We start from the raw sequence: 21,725 nt of genomic DNA, 5'->3' as shown, positions 1-21,725 counted from the left end.
GCTAATCGTTTAATACTTTAACGCTTATTCTCATTCCAAAAGATGAGCGCAACAATTTTGAAACAATCAAAATACCTCTAATCATCTATAATTCAAAAGCAATTTTGTTACAGTTGATCAGTGATATTACATTTGAGAAGAAATAAAAAACGCTACAACATATTGAATGCTGTTAAAGAAGCCGATACATGGCTCAGGGCGTACTTTCCACAAGTATTGGTTTTTCTCTACCCTTTGAAGACTATAATCTAGTATTACAGAAGACTTCGCTTGCTGTAGGGAGGATTTCAGATTAATTAAGAACTTTCTGCCAGAAATATTTGAACTCAATTAAAGCACTGTGAACGGGGTAAAATGTGCAAACACATGCAATTATATAAATTCTACTGACGAATGGAATTATTGATATATTCTTTACTTATTGGATTTTTAAAACAAAGTTAGTATTTCTTTTTTTTTCCAAAACGATAAATGGAATGTTAATAAATATAAATGTATTTAGAACAAGGTTTTTTTTACATAATGACTAAGAAATGAATATCTATGTTTTTGGAAAAGATGTGTTTTCTATTGTTTAACAATCGATTTAAGACATTAGGTTTCTATAAAGGTCAGTAAAAAGCACTGAATGTGAATTGTTACAAGTTGCATTATGCTCATTTTCTCATTGTCAAGCTGAATAACCTATATATTTTAAAAGATTTATGTTATAATGGTGAATGAGCAACAGTTGATATTAAAAAATGTTTCCTGCCTAAAATATGACCGCCCACTCTTTTTATAAATTGAACGTTACATGTAATTTCCGATGGATATTAATTCTATAGAAATTTCCTTAACAAGTTATTTATCTTGATTGCAAGTAAATAATGAATTGAAGGGAATCATGGCAAAATGTAAGCTTCTTTTGACTTTCACTTGTTCACTCACTTTGGATGGTCATAGTGTCACTTTAAATATATGTAAGCATCGTGGTTATTTAACTTCCATGCAAAATGCTAAATCAATATATCTATAATTATTGCCAAACAGCAAAAGAAGAAATAGATGTTTCAGCTATTTGTTATGGCGATTTGATAATTGTTCAGAAGTTGTACCATGACATTAAAGGATTTGAGAAATAAAAAAAAAAATTGGGGCATAATCGACTTTAGGAGATAAGTAAAGGTTCAAATTATCAAACTAATACCACACGTATATACAATGATCTTGCATGAATAAAGCGTACTTCAGAAGAGTAATTTATTAGACCGTTTTACGACAGCATTCCGTAAAAGTTTAAAAATAGAGATCATATTACATTTTCAACAAGTACATATACACTATAATATATACAAAACCTTTTTTGTCACGGTTTGTTTGAAATGATTTAAATAAAGCGGAATATAGATAATGTTACGCTTTAGGATTCTAAAGTGGTTCCATAAAAAATAAGAATTTGGTACGTGAGTGTAAGCTGATTAATTTACGAATATAAATAAATCCTGAAGTAAATGGTTAGGAGTAAAAAATCTGGAAATGGGGAATCCCAGTAATGAAAACAAAGTTAAAAGGTGAAAGTTGCAGACTCGTTTTATTAATGAGAGATAATTAAACTTAAGCCTTAGAAATAAATATTTTGGCTGTCTGTAGAAAGGGCAAATGTGTGTTTTATAATGTTTCAAAAAGGCATTCGGAACATTTGAGATGTTTGTCACTTAGAAGAAATAGCGCTGAATGTGAAATAGTCCTAGACAAATGATTCAAAGGAAACGAATTGGTAAAATACAAAATAAATATTACTGTACTAACTTTTAAAACACAAAAGAAGCAAGAAGCTTAAGATGGCCCATAAGAAATTTTCAGAAACTTTAACTGGACATCAAAATAATTTTTCTAATCAAAGCATTTTTGGTACTTAATGGACCTTTAAATATGTAACATTTATCACGCCAGTATCACCGCCTAAACTTCAACACAATTAAGTATTGGACCAGAACAATAAAAACTCTCAGTACGGGGCAACTTGTACAGCTGTCACACACAGCACTTCACACCTGCTGTTGTGAGTATAAATATCTAGAAAGCGTATGATATAATGTACTTCTAGCGAATTATAAGTAGACACATTTTAGATTCTGTATGATGTATGATAATTATCTAATACAGTTAGTCTTCATAACATGTTATTGGTTCATTTTATCACTATATATTTATATATAAAACTTTCTTAATAAGCACCAATCATATCTTCAAAACAATTAAGTTTCAGTTTATGTGTTTGGAATTATTATTTACTTAGACAGAATTGTCAAATTCTTTTCAATGTTCAAAAAATTTCCTTCAGTCCCAAAACATGACTTCGTTACTTTCAGCATCAGTTTTTTTGTAAATTCGTGATCTTCTTGGAGTATATTTATTTCTCATTCAATAAAGGTAATTAAATTTTCTGAGAAACTTTCTGTCATTATTTCTGTTGCTGCTTCATTCAAAAAATAATCATGATGAAGTCTGCGAAAGCAGCTTAGCTGGCTATAAAAGACAGACACAGAATTCATAAACATGGGAAGATACCGTATTTATGAGGAATATTCTAAGACCTGAACGAATTTGTTTACGTTGTAACATGAATGTAGTTGAAAATGAGTATTATTTTACACTAGTGCGTGTCTTTTATAAGAAATAAGATACCGTTGCCTTTATAATTATTACTGTTCTTGGCCCAGTATCCGGAAATTTAGAAATATACGACATATGGCCAAAAAGTATTATGAAAGAACTGGCAACGTATTTATACCTACGTACATGTAAACGAGATACGTATAATCAATAAATATGGCTGTTTATTAAAAACAATATTATAACTATTTCTTTATAAATTTCTCAATAATTATATTTATGATTTGTTTTTTGGTTTTCCCTTCTGTATTTTATATTGTTGTTTGTTTGTTTGTTTTCTTGTCATATTACATGCACATTATACCATATGTATATAGCTATGATCACATTGTATGTTAATGCTGAATAAACTCTTGAATCTTGAATCTATCTAAGAAAACTGTCGGTTCAGTATAACAAAACAGTTGATACATGGGGCCTAAATAGACAAAACCAATAGGAATAATATGATGAAAACTATCTATCTTTCGGTAAACGTTTTATAAAATACTTCAGCAAAATCTAATTTGAATGTTTTGTATTTATGACAATGTTAAGTTTTTTTTCAACGTTTATTGATTTGATCATGTCGATCTGTTCTTATATGGGTAAATTTATAACTTGTTAAGAGTATGTTTATGTCAGTACATTATGGAATTGTATGAAAGATAAAATGTAATTGTCATGCATCAAACTGTTATATACAGCGTCATTTCTGTGGAAATAAATTAGTTATTGATTCACTTTCCGTAGTTTAAGCTTTCTATAGCTAATGTTAGTTAGATTAGTGTTTTCTAATTATATATGTATGTGCTATAACTGAGAATTGGGAGTTCTCGTTGAATAATCAAACGTTTTATCAATGCACTGCAAGTAATTTTACACTATTTTACACAAAATAAAGGAAGCAAAATAACATTAATTGATACATCGGAATGTGTATCTTAAAAAATATTATTTCAAAAGCGGAGGTTTTTTGTGTGTGTGAAAAGCACACATATTTCCTGATGTATGAACGTTCATCCTTTAAAGAAAAGAATATTATAGCATAAAACATGTTCACATAATAAACTGTTTTGTATTTCAGTTATACAGTTTGATTATCATACATATAATATATTGTTCTTGTTTGATATCACAGCTTCAGGTGTGATGTGCTCCCAATGTGACAGCGACATAGACCCTTTCTGTATGGAAAACCCTCCAAGTCCTGTAAATTGTACATTGTGCGGACATTTTGACAAAGAAACATATGAATGTGCCCAGTACCACATAGTAGAGTACTGCATTACAGAAAGAAGATATATTAACGGTGAGAGTTTATTTCCTTTTGATAATATTTTTCTTTTTTTCTCTAAAATTGTATGTTTAGCTGCCATCAATTTGTACATTTATCGTAAACACACTTTTTTTCTAAATATTATATTTTAGTTTCCTCTCCAATCTTAAACATTATATATTCTTATCTTAATCACTACTTAAACATTATATTCTCCTATCACTAAGGTCAAAAACGCCTAAAAACCTAAAATTTGAAATTCTTATAGATCAAGTCAAGCACTTTAATTGGAAAAATCTGCAAAGGGTAAAAGACAAACTAACTTAGAATTAACTTGAATATGTCTTTGTTTTGCATTTATTAGATCGATTTGAGTGCAGAGCGTTTCAATGTTTTTACTTTTTGTGTCATTACACAATAAAATACAATTCAAATACAACACAAATAAAATTTGTGCAATAAAATGAGTATTCAGGAAAAAAAACCGGAAAAGGGAATGATCTGAAAATGTGCACACAAGTTACTAGTCCAGAGATACATCAAACGGTACACAATATATATATCCAGTCACGTCGACGTCATGCCATAAAAACTTTGTGGAATCCCTTTAATCAGAACTTAAACATTATATTTTCTCATCTTAAACATAATATTCTCTTTTCTTTAACATTATATTTTATCATTGACAGATACTTTGGTGAGAATTACCCGTGACTGTAGTCCAGCATCAATGCCAGAATCGTGTGAATATATTACTGTACATGAAAGCCAGATGAAAGTTTGTTTTAAAACGTGCAAATTTAACGGATGCAACTCGTCAGGAAAGCCAATAATTTTCACCGGCCAATATTTCTATGTGATTTTGATATTTTTACAATGTGTTATATTATGGTGGAGATAGTGAATGTCACCCTGGGAAATTGATGACGGTTGGAACATATTTTTTTGGAAACAAAATAACGACAAACGCAACTTTATTTAAGTTACCTACTTAACGTTTTCCAGTGTGAAGAGAAAAACATTTGCAAACAAAACAAACAAAAAAATATTCACATTATGAAATATTTTTTATCAATGACAGAAAAAAACAACATTTATACTTGGAAAACGAATTAGAATGGTAGAATACAAGTATGGTAACAAACGAAGCGTTTTAACTAGTTCATTTTAGTATTCAGTCTTTAGACATAGTATATATATAAAGTACATCAAATTTAACACTTAAATTCTTTTTATACAAAATATTAATCATGTCTTTTGAAAATTATATGAATTGCATAAACTAGAGAAAATTAGACTCCCTTAAGAATATCCAAAACGGCAAAACTGAAAATGTTGCATGTTCGGTTTGATTGAGCCTCTTCATGGACGGTACTGTCAAGTGTAAACTACCGTCGCCGTTCCCTAGCACCGGCTTATGCAGAACTCAAGATTTAAACATAACATGAAAAATGTGACATTTTGAATTTAGAAACATATACAGATGTGTTCATACGGCGGATATAATGGATCTTTGACACTTTCGTGCCATTCCATGAAAAGCGGCATATGAAAAGCGTCTTAAAGTTCTTTGTTTTCTAACTAGTCAAAATTTTCTCATAATTTATTTTGCTTTGTTGATATTAGTTCTATATTAGCGTGACTTTTATGTTACCGCTGACCAAGAATATCGTATGCTAAGCAGATGTTTAACAAGAGTAGAAGCAATTACTATCGTCTGCTGTGAAATATTGAGTTCATACAATATCTGTTGCCTGTTATGTATTATATTCTGTCAGTAGACAAATAAACAAGATATCATTTGTGACACTTGATATTTCAGTCTATGAAACACAACAAATATTCTTAGTTTTGATTGTTTTTCGTCACGAATGCCCAGATTGATATCATTATTGTTTCTGAAATGCTTTCGTACTCAAGCGTTACTCGTTGATTTATTAATACACCGGCGGCGTTAGTATATGTTTTCGTAATTTCGTATCGTTTTTCTTTCTGCTTGGGAAATTAAGTAAAACAAATATTGAAGAAAATAGTATAGATTTTGTTTGTTTTAAACCTTAGCGTTTGAATAATAGGAAAATTGTCAATCATATTTCAACTGCTAGTTGAGTTGAGAGATATACAATGATGATCTGAATATTACATTACGTACAACACACAGCAACATTCATTGCTTACACCGGTAAAGGGTTAAGGTGTGATTCTTATTTAAAGGAGAGGACGGCAACTCGATGAACAGATAATTGTGAAAGGTTGATTTCATGGTTTCATTGTCATTGATTGTCAAAAATCCAAATTAAATTTAAAAATCGTCAAGGGATAGAAGAAGAAAGCAGTTGCGGATTCGATAGGTTTTCCTTTCATTGAGAATAGGTTGAAAAGTATATGGGGCCAGGGAATTAGGTCGTATTAAGTAGGAATCTGAATTAGAATTGGTCGGATTAGCAAGGTTCCACTGTATAACATTATACTGTTTGTAATATAAATAATATTTGCTTTTTTCATCATTTTTCGGTGTTATTTGGATTCATTTTAAAGAAATAGTCTTGGTCATCATGAAATATATTGCACATCGTGAAATATATTGCACACTCTTTTTATGAGTACCCGATTATTGAAGCTGTACCTGGTCTCATAGGTAAAATAAACGGCATGAAAAATATATAACCTAAATTAGGTTAATTTATGATTTAAAAAAAGGTTACAATATATATTGCAATTCTTTTATTGCCTACTTGTCTAATACGCCAATCAACTATGTTTTGACATCTGCTGGTAAAGCAAAAATAAACATTTACAACGCATCAACGCAACGCATTATGATTAAATAAATATTTCTGCCAATGACATAAGGCATACCAAGTAACTATTCATTCTTAAGCTTCTAAGAAAAATTGAACATTCACGTTAAATATGTATTGTGTGACAGGAGGAAAGAAGTTTGTCTATTTTATATTTTTTCCAGACATAGCGAATCAATCCATTAGACAAGTTTATTTTTCCTATGTTCTCAATAAAAAATCACGTCATATAACGTAGCTATAATTTAGGCCACGATTTCTCATAAAAAGCAACGAAATAGAGATATACCTAACATGTAAGAATTCTTACATATGCATGTACATATATGTTTTGTGTTGCTTTTATGCAACGTATTGCACAACATTTTATTATCTCTTTTGGTATATGGTTTATTTCATATCTTTAACAGACGGTTACTTTTTATTTTACTTTTTCTTATTTTTCCGGTCCGTAGAAATAAAAACGATATATGTCCTTATGTAAACAATCGAAAGATATTACATGTTGAACCGCCTCCGTGGTCTGTTGAAGTCGATGGCTTCTAATCCAGTACCTCTCTGGCGTGGGTTCGATTCCCGGGATATGCTTTAGTAGTTTAGCGAGGAGGAAGGTAGTCTAGTACTGGTGTAACTCTCCAGGAACGATAGTTAGGAAACTACCCGCCTATATGACTGAAATTCTGTTGAAAAAAGGCGTAAAATGAAACAAACAAACATGTTGCAATTGATGTAATTGCATTATACTAATGAATTTCAAGGCGGTTTCTTATTAAATGTAATACAAAGATAAATAAAATGCCGAAAATAATGTTGAAGAAAAGTAAAACAAATATTCGAAATGTGTTAACATACAAGCGGCTTTAAAGGGAGACACAGGCAAAATTTTCGTTTTCTTAGTTTTGAATTTTTCAGTCATTATTCTGTAAATGCCCTCAAAATGAATATATTAGACAGTCAAAGAAACAAATCTTTTCTCCATATAAAGAATAAAATGGTGGTTTCCTAACTTCATACAATATCTGTTGTCTGTTATGTATTATATTCTGTCAGTAGACAAATAAACAAGATATCATTTGTGACACTTGATATTTCAGTCTATGAAACACAACAAATATTCTTAGTTTTGATTGTTTTTCGTCACGAATGCCCAGATTGATATCATTATTGTTTCTGAAATTCGTACTCAAGCGTTACTCGTTGATTTATTAATACACCGGCGGCGTAAGTATATGTTTTCGTAATTTCGTATCGTTTTTCTTTCTGCTTGGGAAATTAAGTAAAACAAAATATTGAAGAAAATAGTATAGATTTTGTTTGTTTTAAAACCGTAGCTTTTGAATAATAGGACAATCGCCAATCATATCTCAACTGCTAGTTGAGTTGAGTGATATACAATGATGCTCTGAATATTACATTACCTACAATACACAGGAACATTCATTGCTTACATCGGTAAAGGGTAAAGGTGTGATTCTTATTTTGAGGAAAGGACGACAATTCTATGAAACGGTAATTGTAATGATCGGTTGATTTCATGGTTTCATTGTCATTGATTGTCAAATCCAAATTAAATTAAAAAAGTCGTCAAAAGATAGAAGAATAAAGTTTTTCCGAATTCGATAGGTTTCCCTTTTCTTGAGAAAAGGTTGAAAAGTATATAGGGCCAGGGAATTAGATCGTATTAAGAAGGATTCTGTATTAGAATTGTTTGGATAAGCAAAGTTCCACTGTATAACATTATACTGTTTGTAATACAAATAATATTTGCTTTCTTCATCATTTTTCGGTTTCATTTGGATTCATTTTAAAGAAATATTCTTGGCCATCATGAAATATATTGCACATCGTGAAATATATTGCACACTCTTTTTATGAGTACCCGATTATTGAAGATGTACCTGGTCTCATAGGTAAAATAAACGGCATGAAAAATATATTACCTTAAATAGGTTAATTTATGATCTAAAAAAAATCATAATATATTGCAATTCTTTTTTATTTCCTATTTGTCTTGTACGCCAATCAACTATTTTTAGACCTCTACTGGTAAAGCAAAAATAAACATTTATAACGCATCAACGCATTATAATTACGTAGAGTTAAGTTAAATGGCAACGATAAATAAATATCTCTACCAATGACATAAGGCATCCCAAGTAACTATTCATTATCAAGCTTCTAAGAAAAATTGAACATTCACGTTAAATATGTATTGTGTGACAGGAGGAAAGAAGTTTCCCTATTTTATATTTTTTCCAGACATAGCGAATCAATCCATTAGACAAGTTTATTTTTCCTATGTTCTCAATAAAAAATCACGTCATATAACGTAGCTATAATTTAGGACACGATTTCTCATAAAAAGCAACAAAATAGAGAGAATATATGCCTAACATGTAAAAATTCGCAGATATACATGTACATATATGTTTTGTGTTGCCTTTTCGGCAACGTATTGAACAACATTTTATTATTTCTTTTGGTATACGGTTTATTTCATATCTTTAACAGAGGTAACTTTGGCGTTACTGATAATTTTCTTATTTTTACGTAGATATAAAAGCGATCTATGTCCCTATGTAAACAATCTAAATAATGATACTGAATAATATTACATGTTGCAAGCGATGTAATTGCATTATATTAAAGAATTTCAAGGGGGTTTCTTATTAAATGTAATACAAAGATAAATAAAATGCCGTACATAATGTTAAAGAAAAGTAAAACAAATATTCGAAATGAGTTAACATATAAGCGGTTTTAATATCCTCTACTGGTTTCTATCAAATTAAATTTAATATGGAATTTATTTATAGAAGTATTAAATTATTCGAATAAAATTAAGTAATATTAAAGGATGGTATGAAAATTCGAGGTTATGTTGATACTATAGTACCTTAATAACAGTGGAATAAACCCTTTAACATCTAGGCGACAATTACAGACTCAGCTGAATTGACTCTGTTTACGAGAGGGGATATAAAATACTACCTTTATCGCGCTCCCTAGCACCGTCTAAAAATATCAATATGTATCCAGTATTCAGATCTATATGGTACCTAGCGTGTTTCAAGAACAAGAAAACATTTTTTATTACCTTAAAATGTGGTACATAAAGATAGAGTCAGATAGATAGATAGTGTGTATCCTTAGAAATTCTTTTAGATGAATATCTTTGTACCGTATTAATCATACGAAATACATTTTTTTTCTGATCTCATATAATTGAGGCGTCTATTTCGTTATACCATTTGCAATTAACTAGAATGTAATCATAGACTGATTGTCTTATTGGTATAATATTTTTCATTTAATGCATTAAAACTGGGACACTGAAGCAGTTACGTTCATAGAAGATAACTGAAATACAACTACTCAAAAGAAATTACGGACAGAAGCAATAAAAACAAATGGAGTCTTTTAAAAACTATAATTTTGCTTGGTTTGGTTTTACGAAGAACCAAAACAAAAAAACTTTGGTAAGTTATTACATTATAATTTAAATGAGTGTTTTATTGTACAACCCTGAATTTAATCAGTCCTATAAATCTGAATAAGGATTTTCTGTTAAACTAAACAGAACATCAAACAGAAAGAGAACACAAGTTTGATGTTTTTGTAAGTTTTGTTGTATACTACTATTGTTATATTTACTTATTTTCGGTAGCAAATGGTGCATTCATCAACACAATTTATTTACAAATACTCTAAATTATTAAATTGGCGTGGAATAAAATAACGACTGTCTTGCTGTGAAACAAACACTTGCATCTGTTTCTCATGTATTAACGTGTTGTTAACGATTTACAGTTTGGTCTTATGCATATAAAAGTAAATTTTCATATTTTTTTCTAAAATATACCATTTCGTGTAATCGAATCCCGCCTTTACCATGTTCAAGGTTCAGGTAATGTTCTAAATGATTTGTATAACTTTTCTTACTTTTCACATAAAGTGTACACATGTCAATATGTTTGAGTACATCAATAGAGTGTATTTTTGTCAATATTAAACTTGTTAATAATAAATATAGGCTTACTATTGTTTGCCTTAAGCTATTGTTCGCAATACATTATTTACTTGGTATAATAATCAACTGTTACATTGAACGTATCTAATTAAAAAAAACATGTTATAAACTATATTACGTTATGTCTTTTAAATTAGTTTTTTGAGTATTTTTTTAAAGATTTTTACAAAAAATAAATTATAAAAGAATATATATTTAAAAAAATACGGAAATGAACTATAAATAATACATTCATGAAACGTCGACATATATTGTAGTCTGTTTGCGAATATTGCTTTCAAGGAAACGCTGAATAACGATGACATGAAAAGTGTTCCGAAATATAAAATTGTCTCATTTTTAACCTGAGTAAGATCAGATAAAGATCCAAGAACCCTATATAATATTGTCATTGACTGAATGCTCAATAATATTCTATAATAATATTGTTATTAAGTGAACATTTAAAATAAAACAGACGCCCAGACAGAAAGATGTCTGATAAAAATAACACTTTCCTGGTACAATATATATGTCATACAATAATTGAACGTTGGTATATATTGTCATCTGTCCATGAAATTGATGCTGACGTGAAAATTGGTTGAACATATGTTTATATAAAGATTTTATCTTGCATTTTGTATATATCAAAGCTATCGTGTAAATATACTTATCAGTAGTGTATTAATTTGTTTCATTGTAATGCAATGGTCTAAATAAGTGATGTTTCAAAAGCAACATGACAAAATGTGGTATACTTTAGATACGACAGAAAAGAATGAACAATTCAAAAATGCAAATGTTTTAGATAACCAAATTACAAAATTTCAAAGTTTCGTTCTAATTATTACACATTTTTATAATATGTTTTTTTTCAAATAGATTCTTTATCAGTGTGTTTATAGGCAATCTGCTGGGGTCAAAATTAAATGTTTTGCAATTAACATTTTACAGGCTATCAGTGATACTGACAACCGTGAACAACTTTTAGTACTGGAAATTGTCAACTTGATATTGTCAAATTTATTGTGTTCTCTTGTGTGATTAATAAAATAAGATTGTTTTGGCTGGGTACATCGCATCGACATAGTACATGTAAAGGTAATATGGCGACTTTTCAGCTTTCCTGGTTGAGGAAGACCTCAGGTGCCCTTCGAACCCACAGATGTGAGAGGCAAGTGACAAAAATAAGATTATCAAGTTTGTCAATCAAACAAAATATTGTTAAATTTCTGACCTGTTTCCAGTATGTATCCTACTGTATCAATAAATCATACAGATGCCAAATAAATAAAATACATTACAGCGTTTGTACTTGTGCAAAGTTGTATTTTCATATAATCGGTCAGATACTTTATGTTTATTACAAAAGAGTATTGATAGAATCGAAGTTACACCAATACAGTGTACATGTATATTAAATGGCGATTTCCACCTGTAGTAGTTTGCCTTCTGTACATTATTCCAGACACAAGCGGACACCTTAGTAGAACCACAGGCCTGACGTAAGCTTACATATACTATACACGAACTTATGATAATGAACATAGTGAACTGATTTATTTCTTCATGAAAATAAAGTTAAAATGTATATTCAGTTCATCGCGCCCACCTTTTGAGACACATTTCGAAACAAGAAAATACACCAAAGAAAATGAAAATGATATTTTCCATGCCATAATTCCTTGCAATAATATATTTGCGTAAAGAGCCGTCTTTAACTTCTTGTGTTTGTTTTAAGTGGCCGTAAAATATGACATTTTTCCTAAATTTGAGCTATATAATTGTTCTCTAGAAATAAAAATCAATCAGGTTAGACAAGTTAATTTTACTTTTGTTGGCAATGAAGAAAAAAAAAAAACAACCAGTTCATATCTTCTAGTATAACAATTCATGTTCAAAACTCATAACATTCGGTTGTAAAATATGAATTTCATTACAGAAACTTAATGGAGTTTGTTCCGTATTGAATAATTTAGTTTGTTTACCTCCGTACTGATAGAAATCGATGTTTTCTGTGTTATTTTAAAATTTGGTATAAATGCATGCATTATGAATGTTCTTCCGTAATTAATCCGTCAATGTTAAAATCAGTTTTCTCCGAATCTTTGCAAAAATGTTTATGCATTCAATTGCATTTATATTCATATAAGATGAAAAATACATAAAAGAGTAGTCTATTGCAGCAGTCGATGATTGTAAATAAATCTGCTCGAATTTCTTGAGAATCAGTGTTTGATCACTTGATTGGTGGTTTGATTTTTGTAAGCGAGTATCGTTACCCGATGTGTTTCATTACAGTTGCTAAATGTGTTCTCAAAAGTGCGTCCTAATCTAATGTGATATGCAACTTTAATTCTAAAAGTAATTAATTCTTCGTTTCTCCGACAGAAAAGCTCTTTTTTGTTTAAAATTGAAACTCCGAAACCTAATCTAACAACACCAAGCAGATATAATTGTATCAAGCAAACAATGAATTGGTGCAATGGAAGTCGTTCAAACAAGAATTGCAACGTTTATGTCAAGGTTCGGGCGCTAACAATTGTTAAGCTCTAGTCGATCTACTGTGCATGTCCAGTTTCGGTAATCACCAGAGAGACCGCGCTTGACTAGAGTTACTTCACGACATCACTGTAGTCGAACCATTGTAAGTTTTCGCGTTGTCTACAAATGCTGTGACAAACCGTGACAAGCGCCGAACCCTGCCTATATCGTGGAATTTTCTCACAGATACCCTTTTATTATATTGAATTTATGCATTGAGCTACTGTTTTATTCATGGTATGAAACCTTTTAATGATATATCATCAAACTAAAATAATAATTTGATCTTATATACTGACATGATATACATAAGAAAATAAAAAAACAGTGGATATCGATCCTTGGTGTTCAAAAAAGAAAAGGAATTCATTGGAAATTGCAGAATAGGTGCAATAGAGACTGTTCATATCACAGAAGCCAAACTGCACAGGTTTAAACAGTTTTCAAATACCAATACTGATAGGACTAGATTTAATTGTGTCCAATATTACATAGAAAAATACAACAACATTGTGAATTGTTTTGAATTGATTATTATTGGGAAATATGATAAATAAAACTCCATTATTTTGGAAACTGTATTCACACAATTGAATTGGTACTTTAAATGATTTCTATTGACTTATTTATTTATAACAACCAACCATTTATTACAATTACTAAAATAGGCTTAGTAAATGTAACGGAACGTTTATTCTAAATTAAATCGCAAAACATTGTATCTCCATTATTTCATAAGTCAATGCGCACGACTCAGAGTTCAGTCATCACTGATAGTTTGTTTCCGAAAATCCTTCATATTTAAGTTTTAGTTTAAAACAGGGTTTTTTTGTAAGAAAACTACTTAATTCTTTAAATGGCCGTTGATATTCTAAGAATATAGTTTGAAATTTGAAAAAGACCAATGAAAATACTTCTTAGATTCAATTCTTCCCTTTGAGTTTCAATAAAAGTGAAACTAAAAATACACCGCATAGAGAACTACTTTATTTTTAAATGACCATTGCTATTCTGAGAATTTAGTTTGAAATTTGAAAAAGACCAATGAAGCTATTTCTTAGATTTTATTCTTCCCATTGAGTTTCACTACAAGTGAAACTGAAAATATACCTTATATGACTCAATGCTATAAAATTGTGACCTTAATCTCTTATCACATTAGAAAACAATTTGTTTTTTCCGGTTCATAGTACTTCTCTTACATTTTTGTTTTTATTGTATTTATACCATAAATAAAATACACCTCAAACCATGCAAAACGTTTGTTTTAAAACACGACATGTACATAATGAATACACATACTTACTGTGACATAGATTGCCTCAAATGCTTCAAAATACATGTTAATTGATGAGCAGATGCCACGCTAGATGAAATGCAATTACTGTCGTCTGCTGTTAGATATTTACTTATGACAATGTTTGGTGTCATTTGTGTATCATAAAATGTTAACAGACTACATCAAACTAGATAGATGATACATTCTCAAACACGCAGAAAACATGTCTCGGTTTGGATTGCGTTATGTCACCAGCATCTATGTTGCCGACTCGTCTGCTTGTGCAGTTTTCTATATGAAAACGGTATTACCTTGATGTTTTCAGTTCATACAGGTTTTTTTAAAGAAAAGTGTCTCTTTGTTGTTAATCTTATGTACAAAAGCAAAATGAACCATAGAAAATGGTGACAAAACTAAACTGAAACTTAAACTGAAAATTAAACTAAACACTTTACACTAAATAAATATAAAAACCTTGCTGACCTATTTGTAGCTAATGCAGTAATGTTAGTTTTGTTTCTGTCATTGTTTTTGGCATATCATTTAAATTATTTAAACTGTCAATTTGTCTTGTGTTCGCATTTAATATGAACATATGAGAAAATGTCACTTAAATCTGTATTCGCATATAATAAAGAATCAATACAAAATTAGTCATTTGATTATATTTATTTGGATTCAATAAAAATATGTGTTCTGACCTTGTTTTATATGTTTTTGTTATGAGACGATTTAAATTGTCATTAATTTGACGGATGATCGTTGAATATAGAATGAATTATCGATATTAAGGATACATTAGACCTACAATGTAACTGTTAAATGTCGATGCCATAAAATGCCCAGATGTCATATCACTTTTATAAAAAGATCAATGAATCTAAGTGACTGAGTCTTGGGCCGCATAACATATAAATAATAACATATTAATAATATTGTATATAACCAATCGCCTTTATTTTATTGTAACTTTAATTAATACATCAACAACATTAGTCATGTTGTTTAAGAGCTAGTTTCATTTCATAGTCTCCATTTTCTTTTTTCTTCCGTTGTAACAAACTGATTATCTGTTTGAGTTGTCTATAGAGGGCATTAACTTTTATTCTAACATACTATTTGGTTTGCTTCAATAAAATGAAGTAAAAAAAAATAATGATTTCCAAACATAATTTCCCAAGTACATGTAGATCTATACTTAAAATTTTGTATCTGAAGTTATTTGTTGCTTTACCCCCAAATTGTTCATTTAACTGACCATATGTTATGTAAAACGACTGTGTAATTAGTTTCCTATAGATGGATGAAGAGGCATGCAAATAATATTTATCACATGACTTAACACAAGGATATAAAACAATCAGTAGTATTGACAACCGTGAAAACCGTGCAGTTAATGAAATCGTAATGTTTCCCAAAGGATTTCTGATTGATTTGTACAGGGAATTGCCTTCTGGTTATTGTCGAATTCATTGCTTCTCTTTGTAATTTATAAGATAAATTGAGTCTATCAACCAAGGAAATTCGCAATTTATTTCCAATTTCCTAATATATTGACTGTTCGTCTGATAAAAGGCATTAGCTGTGAAACAACAGAAGACGTTATTCAAGCGTTGGACTGGTGTTTTTGTTTGTTGTAAAAGTGTACGACAAAGACGTTCAGTTCTTTATGTCATTGGGATGTGTATATTTAAAATGTCGTGCTGAATGTGGTGCTGAACGCCAAGCAAGCTTCGAATTTTATCGTGTTAATCTTACAGATCCATATACAATTTTGTTGAATGCCAAGAAACAAATTACAAAGTTTGGTTCTAATTATCTTATACATTTTTTTATAATATGTTTTTTCCAATAGGTTCTTTATCAATGTGTTTATAAGCAATATGTTGGGTCACATTTTAATGTTTTTCAATTATCATTGTGCAGGCTATCAGTGATATTGACAACCGTGAACAACTTTTAGTACTGGAAATTGCCAACTTGATATTGTCAAATTTATTGTGTTCTCTTGTGTGATTAATAAGATAAGATTGTTTTGGCTGGGTTTTACATCACATCGACATAGTACATGTAAAGGTAATATGGCGACTTTTCAGCTTTCCTGGTGGAGGAAGACCTCAGGTGCCCTTCTGTGTATTATTACATGCACGAACAGCACCTAAATAGAACCACTGACGTTCTGTTACCTAGCTGGATGGGCACAGGCCTGACGTAAGCTTACTATACACGAATGTATGAACATAGTGAAATGATTTATTTCATCATGAAGATAAAGTTAAAATGTATATTCAGTTCATCACGCCCACCTTTTGAGACACAGTTCGAACCAAAATAAAATAAAAATGATATTTCCTATGCCACAATTTATTGCAATACAATATATATGTAAAGAGCCGTCTTTAACTTCTTGTGCCGTAAAATATGACATTTTTCCTAAATTTGAGCTATAAAATTGCTTTCTAGAAATAAAAATCAATCAAGTTAGACAGGTTTATTTTACTTTTGTTAGCAATGAAAAGAAAAACACAGCTATTTCATATATTCTAGTATAGCAATTTATGTTCAAAACTCATAACATTCGCTTGTAAAATATGAATTCCATTACAGAAACGTAATGGAGTTTGTTCCGTATTGAATAAATTTAGTTTGTTTACCTCCGTATTGATAAAAATCGTTGTTTTCTGTGTTATTTAAAAATTTGGTATGTATGCATGAATTACAAATGCTCTTCGGTAATGAATCCGTCAATGTTAAAATCAGTTATCTCCGAATCTTTGTTTAAAAGTTTATGTATTAAATTGCATTTATATTCATTTGACGTAATGATATACATAAAAAATATAATAGTTTAATGCAGCAGTCGATGATTGTAAATAAATCTGCTCGAATTTCTTGAGAATCAGTGTTTGATCACTTGATTGGTGGCTTGATTTTTTGTAAGCGAGAATCGTTACCCGATGTGTTTAATTACAGTTGCTAAATGTTTTCTAAAAAGTGCGTCCTAATCTAATGTGATATGCAATTTTAATTCTAAAAGTAATTAATTCTTCGTTTCCCCGCCAGAAAAGCTTTTTTTGGTTTTTAATTGAAACTCCGAAATCTCATCACCCAGCAGTTATAATTGTATAAAGCAGACAATGAACTGTTGCAACGAAAGTCGTTCAACAAGACTTGCAACGTTTATGTCAGGGTTCGGGCACCAACAATTGCTTAGCTCTATTCGATGCACTGCGCATGTCCGGTAATCGCCAAAAGAGACGTCGTTCGACTAGCGTAAATTCGTGAAGTCACAGTAGTCGAACATTGTAAAATTTCGCGTTGTGTAGTCGAACAAGAACTACTGTTCCTATAGCTAGCGCCGAACCCTGATTATATTGTTGAATTTCCTCACAGATACCCTTTTATTATATTGAATTTATGCATTGGGCTGGTGTTTGATATGTTATGATACCTTTTAATAATAAATGATCAAACTAAGATAAAACTTTGATCTTATATACTGACAGGATAGATATAGGAAAATTCAAAAACAGAGAACATCTATCCTAAGTGTTCGAAGAAGAAAAGGAATTCATTGGAAATTGCAAAATAGGTGTGAAAAGAAGCCAAACAGCACCGGTCTAAATAGTTTTCAAATACCAATACTGGTAGGATTGGATTTAATGGTGTCCCATATTACCTGGAAAAATATAACAACATTGTGAACTGTTTTAAATGATTATTTTTTTTGAGAAACATGATAAACAAACTCAAATACCTTGGAAACTGCATTCACACAAACGAATCGGTAATTTAAATGATTTTTATTGACTCATTTATTTATAGCAACAACCCTTCATTTCATACAATTACTCAAATAGGCTTAGTAAATGTAACGGAACGTTTATTTTATATTAGATCGCAAAACATCCCCATTATTTCATAAGTTAATACGCAAGACTCAGAGTTCAGTCATCACTGAAAGTTTATTTCCGAAAATTCTTAATATTTTAGTTTTAGTTTAAGACAGGTTTTATTTTCAGAAAACTACTTAATTTTTTAAATGACCGTTGATATTTGAAAAAGACCAATGAAAATACTTCTTAGATTTCCGGGGGAGAATCACGCCGTTCGTTACCGAAACAAACAAGATGGCGGATGCAGCCGAAAAGTAAGTTTTTCCCTTTCTTCTCTGAAATTCGTGATGTTTTTGTGTAAAGGTATATATAATAACCTTCTCCACAATTTTTCGGGCACACAGGATTTTATTTCATGATGTTTCGTCCCGTACTTCTTTTGAAATGCGCGTCACTAGAATCGAAGCGAGAGAATTTTCCATCGGTTTGATCGTGATAACGTACGACTTCTTCTCTCAAATTTACTGTTTCTTTTACAATATGTATATTTATTGAAACCACTGACTTTAAAAATTTGTAATATGTCGTCATCTAAGCATCCATGCCCATTCTGGCTAGATTTACTGCTGTAAATATTAATATCGGGTCATTTTCCGGAAATGATAACGTATGGCGCACAAAATATCAATGATAACGTACGGCGCATTTTTCTACTTGGTGGATTTCCATTTTATCAATTATTTGTATTTAGGAAATGATATATATCTAAAAAAATGTTTGTCAGTTCAGAAATAAATAATTGAACAATGCTTTCTAGATGGTGGCATAATAGATATTCGTTGATAATATACATATACTTACCTTTATCTACCAATTAAAACACACATGTATAGTTTGAGAATATTTTTTGGAAAGAAAAGCCTCCACTTTCAGGAAATATTTGTGTATTGCTGTCTTCATATTATATTTAAAGTGATTGCAAGTAGCTTACATCCAGATGAAATGAGTCTGTGTTTATTCAATCTGGTCGCTCATTGAAAGAAAAAAAAATATATCAGAGAATAATGAAAGAGTGTAGGTTCTATATTGAATTTATTGAATGAGTTAAAATAATGTAATGCGAAAAAGTTCAATAAATTTAGTAAATAAGAAATTCCTATTTATTTGAGGGGCCGTTAATATTAAAACGCGTGACGCCAGATATTTGCACGACCTAGCCATACATATTTTTATTTTAAATGAAAGGAACGTTATAATTTGATCAAAACAGTTACATTCAATTCATGAATTTGCCTATCATATTCTGGCGTTTTTTCCACGTATGCCACAACAAAAACAATCAATTTCTTTAAAAAAAAGTATTGTAGGTATCAGCAATAAAAGAGTGACATGAAATTTGCTTATTAATATCTAGTGGTAAACATTTTACCGACTATGAAATATAAAGTTTCAAATCGGATTTGGATTTCGATGTTTTTATCCATGCCGGAAAACCCGTCTGAAACCTTTAATGCCAGACTGCTCATGCGCTCAGTTGACGTCATTATCTTTATGAAAGAACGGTTATAAAAATTACTACGCTACTATGAAAAAAGTATTTACGAAGCTTCTGTTAGTGTTCATCCGTGCTGTTCTACAGAAATAAGAAACTTAGACGTTTTCCTACATTAGTAATAAAAATATATTAATTGACATTTTGTCTTGGTTTTTACTTTAACATGTGCAGTATCTTTTTCACCAAGACGTGGATTTAAATCTGAACTGCATGTATATCCTTTATCTATAAATACAAAATTAATAAAGGTTGGCCTTTTGACGTCATCTTTACTTAATAAATATTCAAAAGCGGCCCACGAAAGCGCATGTGCAAATTTATGCAAATGACTATTTTTACAAACGCGGTTCTATGAAGCACTATGACAAATAGATGACGACTATGAACGGAGTTTGATATAGTATTGACTATTGTTCTTCTATGAAAATTAACACACATAATTTTGAAGAAATACAGCATTTTCATTGGATGACAAATAAAGTTGGCCACTAATTTATAGTAGCCTCCATTTTTTATAGTGTTTCATAGAACCGCGTTCGTAAAAATAGGTATAGAGACGTCATAAAATAAATATTTATAAAGCCAAATAAAGCTTGACACTAAATATGTTAGTATTCATCCGTAACTGTTCTACAGAAATTAGAAATATTTTCTCCGATCGCTATCGCTCCTGTCGAAGCTTCTAATTTCTGTAGAACAGCACTGATGAACACTGACACATACATAGATATTTGAAACTTGGGATCAAGTTTAACTTTTGACGACACTTTACAAGCCACAAAAAAGTGGCTATTTCGAGTATGATATGCAAGAAAACATATCAATCGTGATAACATATCGGATTAATATATTTCTATCCGGACAGATATTATTATGCAAACACTAAATAATATTCAGTTTCTTTATTTGGTTCTACACATCCTCTTATGTTTGGAAAGATCTGAGCAAGAAACATAACTTTTCTATCTAAAACTATTAAGCAGAAAAATGCGCCGTACGTTATCATTAATATTCGTGCGCCATACGTTATCATTTCCAGGAAATTCCCCGATATGAGTATTTACAGTGGTTATTCTAGTCAGAATGGGCATGAATGCTTTAATGACGACATATTACAACTTTTGAAAGTCAGTGGTTTCAGTAAATATACATATATGTAAACAAAACAGTGAATTTTAGAGAAGAAGCCGTACGTTACCACGATCAAACCGATGGAAAATTCTCTCGCTTCGAATCTGGTGACGCGCATTTCAGATGAAGTAAGGGACAAAACATCATGTAATAAAATCCTGTGTGCCCGAACAATTGTGAAAAAAGGTTATTATATGCGCCTTTACACTAGAACATTACGAATTTCAGAGAAGAAAGGGAAAAACTTACTTTTCGGCTGCATCCGCCATCTTGTTTGTTTGGGTAACGACGGCGTGATTCTCCCCCGTGACTGAAAATGATAAAAATCTACATTATTTTTAAATGACTTTAGTAAGTACTTCTTAGATTTTTTTCTTCCCATTGAGTTTCACTGGAAGTGAAACTGAAAATAGACTACATGCCACTCAATGCCATAAAATTGTGACCTTAATCTCTTATCACATCCATCAGAAAACAATTTGTTATTTCCGGTTCATAGTACTTCTCTTACATTTTTGTTTTTATTGTATTTATACCATAAATAAAATACAGCTAAAACCATACAAAACGTTTGTTTTAAGTACCAGAATAAAACACGACATGTAATAATGAATACACATACTGACTTTGACATAGACTGCCTCAAATACA

At 30.5% G+C, this 21,725-nt stretch overlaps 1 protein-coding gene across 1 annotated transcript; it reads left to right on the top strand.

Moving 5' to 3' along the window:
- Positions 1-264: 264 nt before the first annotated feature.
- Positions 265-5,353, top strand: LOC132715784 (uncharacterized). Its single transcript, XM_060698854.1, has 3 exons — positions 265-439; positions 3,779-3,949; positions 4,606-5,353. Exons 1-3 carry the CDS (start codon positions 394-396, stop codon positions 4,815-4,817), a joined length of 429 nt encoding a protein of 142 aa, XP_060554837.1. The 5' UTR covers positions 265-393; the 3' UTR covers positions 4,818-5,353.
- Positions 5,354-21,725: the final 16,372 nt, after the last annotated feature.

This window comes from Ruditapes philippinarum, unplaced genomic scaffold (assembly GCF_026571515.1).
Source record: "Ruditapes philippinarum isolate M1 unplaced genomic scaffold, ASM2657151v2 ctg1806_1_1_1_1, whole genome shotgun sequence".
In the NCBI taxonomy this organism is placed as follows: domain Eukaryota; kingdom Metazoa; phylum Mollusca; class Bivalvia; order Venerida; family Veneridae; genus Ruditapes; species Ruditapes philippinarum.
This window is presented reverse-complemented; position numbering and strand designations above follow the sequence as displayed.